Source organism: Rana temporaria, chromosome 4, assembly GCF_905171775.1.
Source record: "Rana temporaria chromosome 4, aRanTem1.1, whole genome shotgun sequence".
Classification (NCBI taxonomy): domain Eukaryota; kingdom Metazoa; phylum Chordata; class Amphibia; order Anura; family Ranidae; genus Rana; species Rana temporaria.
Window position 1 is genome coordinate 110,813,372 of NC_053492.1, and position 10,018 is coordinate 110,823,389.

A 10,018-nucleotide genomic window follows, 5' to 3' on the forward strand; every position below is an offset into this window, starting at 1 on the left:
GCGTACTTCCGTATTCCCGGACATGTTACGCAAACAACGTGAAATTTTAAATTTCGACGCGGGAACGACGGCCATACTTTAGACAGCAATACGTTTGCTGTCTAAAGTTAAGGCACCCAAAACGACGACTAACTTTGCGACGGGAAACTAGACTAGCGGCGACGTAGCGAACGCGAAAAACCGTCGTGGATCGCCGTAACTCCTAATTTGCATACCTGACGCTGGTTTACGACGCAAACTCCCCCCAGCGGCGGCCGCGGTACTGCATCTTAAGATCTGACAGTGTAAAACAATTACACCTGTCGGATCTTAGGGATATCTATGCGTAACTGGTTCTATGAATCAGTCGCATAGATACTCTGAGAGATACGACGGAGTATCTGAGATACGACGGACTATCTGAGATACTCCGTCGTATCTCCTTTGTGAATCTGGGCCTAAAATCTTAAAGCGGATGTTCACCCGCACATGACACTATTTCCCCCTAGATGGATGCTTGTTTTGTCTAGGGGAATCGGCTAGTTGTTTTAAAATATGATCCGTACTTACCGTTTACGAGATGCATCTTCTCCGCCGCTTCCGGGTATGGGCTGCGGGACTGGGCGTTCCTATTTTGATTGACAGTCTTCCGAGAGGCTTCCGACGGTCGCATCCATCGCGTCACGATTTTCCGAAAGAAGCCGAACGTCGAGGCGCAGTATAGAGCCGCACCGACGTTCGGCTTCTTTCGGCTACGAGTGACGCGATGGATGCGACCGTCGGAAGCCTCTCGGAAGACTGTCAATCAAGAAGGAACGCCCGCTCCCGAAGACCCATACCCGGAAGCGACGGAGAAGATGCCTCTCGAAAACGGTAAGTACGGATCATATTTTAAAACAACTAGCCGATTCCCCTAGACAAAACGAGCATCCATCTAAGGGGAGAAGATAAAAAAATATATAATTGGCTGAACTCCCGCTTTAATTTATGTGATCTAAGGGCCAGATCCGCAGCCCCACAGCGCAACGTAACTTAACAGATTTAAGTTACACTGCCGCAAATTTCCTAAGTTAGGTATCGATCCACAACACACTTACCTGGAAATTTGCGGCGGTGTAACTCAAATCTGTCCGGCGCAAGGCGTTCCTAATCTAATGGGGCGAGTCCCATTTAAATTAGGCTCGCTCCCGCGCCGAACGTACTGCGCATGCTTGTGACGCAAATTGCCCAACGTGCTTTGCGCGACGTGACGTCATTTTTTGATCGGCGCGTAGCGTATTTCCGTATTCCCGTACGGCTTACGCAATCGATGTAAAATTAAAAAATTTGATGCGGGAAGGACGGCCATACTTTACACAGCAGTACGCCTGCTGTGTAAAAGTAGGGCTGCTTTACAAAAGTGTAACTAAGCGATGGGAAACTAACGTAGCGGCGACGTAGCGAACGCGGAAAAGCTTTGAGGATCGACGTAACTCCTCATTAGCATACCCGACGCGTAATTTTGACGATGAATGCCCCCAGCGGCGGTCGCGGTACTGCATCTTAAGATCCGGCAGTGTAAAACTATTACACCTGCCGGATCTTCTGTCTATCTCTTGGAAACTGATTCTGTGGATCAGTTCCAAAGATAGAAACAGGGATACGACGGCGTATCAGTAGATACGCCGTCGTATCCCTTTTGTGGATCTGGCCCTAAGATCCTTGTTAATCAGATAATGTCCGCTGTTTATAATGGGGCTATCTTGTACAAGAATCAGACTTGCTTTCTGATTGCTGTAAGAACACTTATTTCTCCATAATAATAAAGTAATCTTTTCTCTCATTACACATGAAGGTAATAGAAGATGGGAAGATAGTTATAGCAGGTGATGGATGATAAAGTATAATATACTGTGTTTAAAAATATAGATGTTATCTTTTGCATGTTGCACTGGAGAGGTAACAATCCCAAAATTAAGCTACCAATACTACAATTGGCCAAAATGGAGGGTGGCTTGGCTGTCCATTGTCCCAAAATATATTTTTTGGCGACTCAATTACAGTACTTCGCTGGGCGGGACATGGCGAATCTGGCTGATCTTATTCAAGCCATCTTATTGACACGCCCTTCTAGGTATGATGAGGATATTTTTGCCAATACACCACGGATCATCGAGTAGAGTCCAAACGGTATTTATAAAAAGCATGATCACATCACAAAAAAAGGTAGTGCAATGTTTTGGAGTTACCTTAGGCACGTGAGGTATGAACCTGGTGCAATTCGAGTCTGATGCAGTTGCTGGAGCCAATTCCGGTCCAATGTGTTATGCTAATACAGTGGGAATGGCAGGAATTGAAAAGTATCATGAATTATAATGGAATATCGACACTTTTTAATGGGATATTGCCAGATTAGAGGAATTTAATAAATTAGAGGGGTTTGGATATTGGTTCACCAAAGGCATCAGATTTGTGGATTAGATATATACCAAAATATCATACGTTCTTACCAGGACCTTTGGGCAATTTAAAACTTGCTGGCCTCCCTGTTTTTCCAATATCTACGATTGAGGCATGCACTGGCCACACAATCTTGGCAAATCATTCTAACAGTGCAAACTATGCCTTTGATAACTTCCCTTGCAAGCATCTCCGATTAAGCAACTTCCTAGAATATTTAATTCTCCACGGGCCAAGGTGGGTGGGTGAAGGATTTGGGAGCTATATCTGATTATTCCTGATAAAATTTCTTAGAACAAGTGATTTAGGTGTCCTTATCTCCTTTCTAAAGGCTAGCTTAACTATTTATTAGTCACATTTAGCTAGATTCAGGTAGGGCGCCGCATCTTTAAGGTGGCGTAGCGTATCGTATTTACGCTACGCCGCCTTAAGTCAGAGAGGCAAGTACTGTATTCACAAAGCACTTGCCTCCTAACTTACGGCGGCGTAGCGTAAATGGGGCCGGCGTAAGCGCGCCTAATTCAAATGAGGCTGGGGGGGCATGTTTTATGGAAATGATTGGTCACCCAACGTGATTGACGTTTTTTTACGAACGGCGCATGCGCCGTCCGTGTACATATCCCAGTGTGCATTGCTCCAAAGTACGCCGCAAGGACGTATTGGTTTCGACGTGAACGTAAATTACGTCCAGCCCCATTCACGGACGACTTACGCAAACGACATAAAAATTTCAAATTTTGACACGGGAACGACGGCCATACTTAACATTGACTAGGCCAGCTATTTGTTGGAATAACTTTACGCTGGAAAATGCCTTACGTAAACGGTGTATCTTTACTGCGACGGGCGCACGTACGTTCGTGAATCGGCGTATCTAGGCATTTACATATTCTACGCCGAACTCAACGGAAGCAACACCTAGCGGCCAGCGGGAAAATTGCACCCTAAGATACAACGGCGTAGGAGACTTACGCCGCTCGTATCTTAGCCTAATTTAAGTGTATCTGGGTTCCAGAATGCGCTTAAATTTACGACGGTGCAGATTTAGAGTTACGACGGCGTATCTACTGATACGCCGGCGTAACTATCTCTGAATCTGGCCAATTGTCTACCACACCCAGCTCAAATAGTTTCAGTGGGGTTGTAGAAACTCCCCAGAGTGCTCTCATTGTTAGAAATCCCCAGCTGACCTCCTTCACATGTTGTGGAGGTGCCCTAAGTTGGTCCACTATTGGCGGACGCTTGTAGCTACAATTAACAGTGCTTACCAGACACAATTAGACTTCCTTCCTACAATATGTCTCCTCAGTGACTTAGATGAAGAACAGTTCCTACCTGAAGTCAGAACACCTATGATAAAACTACTGTTTATAGCCCATAAAACAATTGCTATGAAATGGCTGTGTCCTAGTCCCCCCACATTTGATGACTGGCGAACACAAGTTAATACTACTCTACTAAAGAAGAGGATGGGTAACCCAAATAAGTTGTTCAAATTGTGGGAGCCATGTTTAGCAGTATCAGGCTTAGCCCCGCTATCACTTGTCTTTCTTAGGTTATTAAGATGTTGATCTACGGAATGCTGAACGAGCTCTTGGGGTATACTCTATTTTTTTCTACTACGGTAGCATATCAACCAACACAGGACTGTGTGAAGTGGTATAGTCCAGCAATGAGGAATATAATATATCGCTGACTAGGTACCTTTATGTGCAGATGGAGAATCGTATATTTGTTTTTCTTCTGTTTAATTGATTGACTGTCTACATGTCATAAGCCTTTACCTTGCTGAAGTCTTCCATACCTGTATATGATGCCAATGTGAACAGGTGTATGTTATGTCTGTTTTTTTGCTTCGTATGGATACTGTGTGATGTCTATATACATAATATTGCAGCTGGAAGTCTTTATGTACCTGTATTTACATATGCACTCTTTTATGTGTTTTTTCTAAACAAAAAAATCCCCAAAAAATCAATAAAAAAAATTGCAAAAATAAAACTGTAATGTACTGTAGGTGGTGAGATATGATTGTTAATGGTGATGAAGGGTAGATTGTAAAAGGAGAGTAAGTAAAAAAGAACACCATTTTTACAAAACTATTGTTGTTAAAAGCATTTTGCGTAAATAACTCAGTAGTTCAAGCTGAAATATGCATGAGAACTGCGTCAGACGATTAATTCATCCAGTTTATTTGGATGTTTTAGTCAGACAGGGCCAGTCTAAAATGAAACTCTGCTGTTTCCTTGGCTAACCTTGAGCCCTCTGTGAATACTTTGCCAAACATTAAGGGGCAGATCCACGTACCTTTGCGCCGGGCGCAGCGTATCTAAGATACACTACGCCGCCGCAACTTATTTTTTTCTTCTAATCCTGAAAGAATTTGTGCCGTAAGTTACGGCGGCGTAGTGTATCTCTGGCGGCGTAAGGGCGCGGAATTCAAATGAATGTAATGTGGACGTGTTTTATGTAAACACGTCGTGACCCGACGTAAACGACGTTTTTTCTAACAGCGCATGCGCCGTCCGTGGGGGTATCCCAGTGCGCATGCTCGAAATTAAACCGAAACCAGCCAATGCTTACGACGGTGACGTCATTCTACGCAAATTCCTATTCGTGAACGACTTACGCAAACGACGTAAAAAATTCAAAATTGGATGCGGGAACGACGGCCATACTTAACATTGAGTACGCCTCATAATAGCAGCTTTATTTATACGCCGGAAAAAGCTGAACGCAAACGACGTACAAACAATGTGCCGCCCGGACGTACGTTCGTGGATCACCGTAAATAGCTAATTTGCATACTCGACGCGGATTTCGATGGAAACGCCACCTAGCGGCCGCCAAAAAATTGCAGCTTAGATCCGACGGCGTACTAAGACGTACGCCTGTCGGATCTAGCCGAGATGCCGTTGTATCTTGTTTTGTGGATACAAAACAAAGATACGACACGCAAAATTTGAAATTACGTGGCGTATCAAGAGATACGCCGGCGTCATTTCTTTGTGGATCTGCCCCTAAATGTGTATTTGTAAAATACTAGAGTGAGGATTTTTTGTGGGCAGAATAGGCAAATTTAGGCAGGCCTAGCTGGTTGCTAGGCCTGTTTGTTTTCATTCTGGGCTGGGAGTGGCCCAGGGTAGCAGCTGGTGACTCATAGACCACATCACTTCACTGCCACCTCCCTCTTCCTTCTAGAAAGTCCTAGAAGGAGAGGAGGGGAAGAGAGGTGGGGCTGCCTGGGGTATCTTAAGGAGCCTTGACCAATCCCCAACTTGGATTGCCAGAGGGCAGGCCTCCCTTAGGGTCAGCCCAGCTGGGGAGGAGTTGTCGGGTAGAAGAGCCAGTGTCAGAGACTGTGGAGGCTGTTGGGGGCCCAAGGGGAGCTCTGGGGTTTGACCTGGGCTGGGGCTCGGGTACATCCAGGAGGAGTGACGACATCCTGGAAGGAGAGGCACATGATAGAGCAAGTAGAGGACAGCAGGAGAGAACACTTCTAAGAGTCTCCAGGGAGGACTACTGGTCGCAATCATGAGGGCTGGTGAGTGAAGCACAGTCGGGAGGACTGGGGAGGCATGCCTGAGAGAACTGGGAGATTGCAGTTAAGCTGGGTGCAGAATCAGAAGAGAGGACTGTAAGAATGGCAGTGGAGAGAGGTTATTGCAGCCAGGCTGGCTGGCAGGACCTGAAGAGAGCTATCTGGGAGTGGTAGCTGAATAGATGACAGCCAGCACCTGAATTATTTCTACATCATGGGTGCCCGAGGTCCCTGCCCACAAAAGGCAGTTCATTGAGGCCTGGCTGAAGCAGTGTCAGGCCTACCCATACAGTGCTAGTTAGTCTAGAGGAGGAAAAGTCTGCAGCAAAGGAAGTGTTGGTGGAGTAACAGTCTGCAGCAAGTCAAGTGCTAGAGGAGGAACAGTGTGTAGCAAGTGAAGTGCTGGAGGAGGAACAGTGTGAAGCAAGTGAAGTGCTGGAGGAGGAACAGGGTGAAGCAAGTGTTTGTGCTGGAGAGAAGATTGAGGTGTATATACTAGAGTGTATATAGGAGACCCAAGCAAGTTTGCACTAAAAATTCCTGGCATCCCATAATTCCCAAATCAAATTCCCATCCAAGTTTAATTATTTTCTGTAGCGTCATGAGGTGAAATTGAAGGCTTGGTTGGGCGAATTTCGAAATTCGGAATTTGACCCATGTATGGCCTGCATTACTGGGCATCACAGACAGGTCCTTGACCTTCACTGTAGTATGGCTAACCCCTCCAAAACACCCTCCAACCTGACTGTACAATGAAGGGCAGATGAGTGTGTCAGCAGGGACTAATTAGCTTCTGGTGCTGAACCCTTCCTCTCCTAGTCGTGTAGAAGTGATTTAAGGCAATTACTTCTGCATGTACATGTAAAGTAATGTGCAATTTTAGGCTTCACATGTTTGGTATCTATTTAGTTGACACAACCTGCATCTTTATATTTAACAATAAGATTTGTACTTTATTGTGTTTGTGTGCACTGAAAATAATTTGAGTGTACTTTTTATAGTATTAAACTGATAAACAGCTGCAAATATCTTTTGACATAAAAGAAATGCAACTGCCATTATTTTATTTTACAGGTCTCTGCTTTTAGAAAATATATATTGTTTTGGGGATTTAACCACTTAACCCCCGGACCAATATGCAGCTAAATGCCCAGAAGTGTTTTTACAATTAGGCACTGCGCTGCTTTAACTGGTAATTGCGCGGTCATGCAAGTTGCACCGAAACAAAATTTGTGTCCTTTTCTTCCCACAAATAGAGCTTTCTTTTGGTGGTATTTGATCACCTCTGCGGTTTTTATTTTTTGTGCTATAAACAAAAATAGAGCGACAATTTTGAAAAAAATTCAATATTTTTTACTTTTTTCTATAATAAATATCCCCCAAAAATATATAAAAAAACATTTTATTTTTTTTTTAGCTGCGGTGGCTCAACGCGATTGGCACTGCGCTGACAAGCCATTCACCTCTGCAGCTAGGGGTTCGGATCCCGGTCTCAGCTACATGTGAATTGAGTTTGGTGGTCTCAGCCCGGCTCCCGGTGGGTGTGCTATGCGAGGTAAGCCTGCGCTTAGTACGCCCACCCCCCTCCCACAAAAACCACCACACTTACACGCACTCAAAATTGGGTTAACATGCATGCACTTTGACCACGCGGTCTCTAAAAAAAAGAGAGGCGAAGGACTAACGGGGCTGGTTGAGCGGGCTAGATCCTCTCACTCCCCTATAGGGAGTCCCTCTGCCCCGTTGGGCTTCAAAGCGGAGCAGGTAGGGCAGGGCTGTGTGGGAGGACCCCCTCACACACCCGCCATTGCCACCCGGGGCATGGAGAAAGGTGGCAGATTGCCTCTGGGGGAGGCCTGCCTACTCCCATTTCCTGCAGTCCGGCTCCTCTCTCGAGTACACGCACAAAATACACTTAAAAAAAAAAAAAAAAATACATTATTTTTCCTCAGTTTAGGCCGATACGTATTCTTCTACATATTTTGGTTTGCGCAAAATTTATAGCGTTTACAAAATAGGGGATAGTTTTATTGCATTTTTTTTTTTTTATTTTTTTTTTTGTGACTGCGACATTATGGCGGACACTTCGGACAATTTTGACACATTTTTGGGACCATTGTCATTTTCACAGCAAAAAATGCATTTAAATTGCATTGTTTATTGTGAAAATGACAGTTGCAGTTTGGGAGGATAACCACAGGGGGCTCTGAAGGAGTTATGTTTCACCTAGTGTGTGTTTACAACTGTAGGGGGGTGTGGCTGTAGGTCTGACGTCATCGATTGTGTCTCCCTTTAAAAGGGATGACACGATCGATGCGCCGCCACAGTGAAGCACAGGGAAGCCGTGTTTACATACGGCTCTTCCCGTTCTTCAGCTCTGGGGAGCGATCCCGAGGGGGTGGCTAGAAACGAATAGCCGCCCCCTTTACCGGATCGCTCCCACACGATTAACGACCGCCGTATGTACCGGGGGGGTCCCGATCGGACCCCCGACCCACGTCTAGGCAGCGACGTGCGGGCACGTCGTTCTGCCTGTCCGTGCCATTCTGCCGATGTATATGTACATGCGGCGGTCGTTAAGCGGTTAAAGTAACCTTAGGCCTAGATGTGCATTATTATGCTTAAAAAGCCTTGTGTGACCCTCAACTATAATAATAGGAAGACCTTATACCATTAGTAGTTCTTACCTGGTACAGTCATATGTGTCACAAAAGCTACTTCACCCTTGTTATCTTTTAGACACCTGCAAAAAGATATAGAGAAATGATTTAATTTCATGCAATAAAATAAGGCCTATAATTTTGTTTCCATAATGGGCATGATATAGTGAGTTATTTTATTTTTTTAAATAGAGTTTGAAAAGTTTTGAATATTAAATATTCAATTTACACAAAACTGTTTACTTGGTTATGAGTAAATGCTGGTGTGCCAAACCACCTACTGGTTTTAAATTTTTGTGGGTAAATAAGGGCCTAATTTAGCCAAAATGTTCTTGTTTGTTTTGGACAGAGTGGGGTAGGGTTAGAACTTCTGACAAGGTCTTATTGCTGTCTGTTCCTATCGGGAGGATTTATTTTAGTTCTGATTCTTGTGACATGAGGACAGGTAAGAATAAGGTCAAAGACAAAGATGGCATCATTTCTATGTGCCACCAGTCACAGCTAAATCTCCCCAGTTGGGTTACAGGCTGCAGTAACAAAACAGCATAGGTTCTTTCCATCCCTTATTCACTCTAAATACTGTAAAAAAAAAAGTGATTAGAGTAAATCTTCAATATGTACGGTATAATCTGATTGTACAGTTTCCTTTACGTCTACCATCAACTATGTAGTAGATGGGCTTGCTTGATTAAGTATAAATTAGGTATTATATCATATCACAGTTTGGGTAAATTAAAAGTTGATTGTGCTAAGATTGTACAGTCAGGTTGTAACATGTATGGTGACCCGTATGCCCTGTACACATGATCCAAAAATCAAACGACAGATAGTCCGTTTTTTTCTTGCATGTCGTATATCGAACCTGAAGACTTTACAAAAGCTACAAAAATTCTCATAAGACAGAATAAAAAAATCGGAAGTGATGTCATGTGGTGTAGTGTATTTGTGTTGTATTTTCGGATGACAATTGTACTGATTAAACGAAAATCGTACGATCTGGTATCATACGAGAAACATTTTCGTGCATGCCTGATAAAATAATATCCGATGAACTGTCGCGATCGGCTCTTAAAAAAGCTCTGTACTAATGATCCGATTATCGTAGGATCGCGTCTAAAGCAGTATTTTTCGTCTGATTTTCGGATCGTGTGTATAGCCATAACTGATTGAAACTTGTCCGGTTGCGCACAGGGAGGGCAAATTTTGATCAGTGTGTCCCACTCAACAGAATTCAATTGTTAGATCAACTTTTGTTGAAGGAACATGTTGTAAAAATTTGTGGCTATATCCAATCTGCTGACTTTTCTGATCAGTGTATCCTGACAGCAGTGGGTGCTGTTGTCAGAATACAATGTCCCAGTGGGGGTGGGATTGCTCCATCCACTTTGTTTGAACAAAA

At 44.1% G+C, this 10,018-nt stretch overlaps 1 protein-coding gene across 1 annotated transcript in view; it reads right to left on the reverse strand.

Moving 5' to 3' along the window:
* Positions 1–10,018, reverse strand: part of LOC120936432 (serotransferrin-B-like) — a 47,956-nt gene that overhangs the window by 22,766 nt on the left and 15,172 nt on the right. Inside the window, exon 6 of the mRNA XM_040348751.1 lies at positions 8,647–8,702. Coding sequence (XP_040204685.1) covers positions 8,647–8,702 — 56 coding nt within the window. The remainder of the gene's footprint in view (positions 1–8,646; positions 8,703–10,018) is intronic.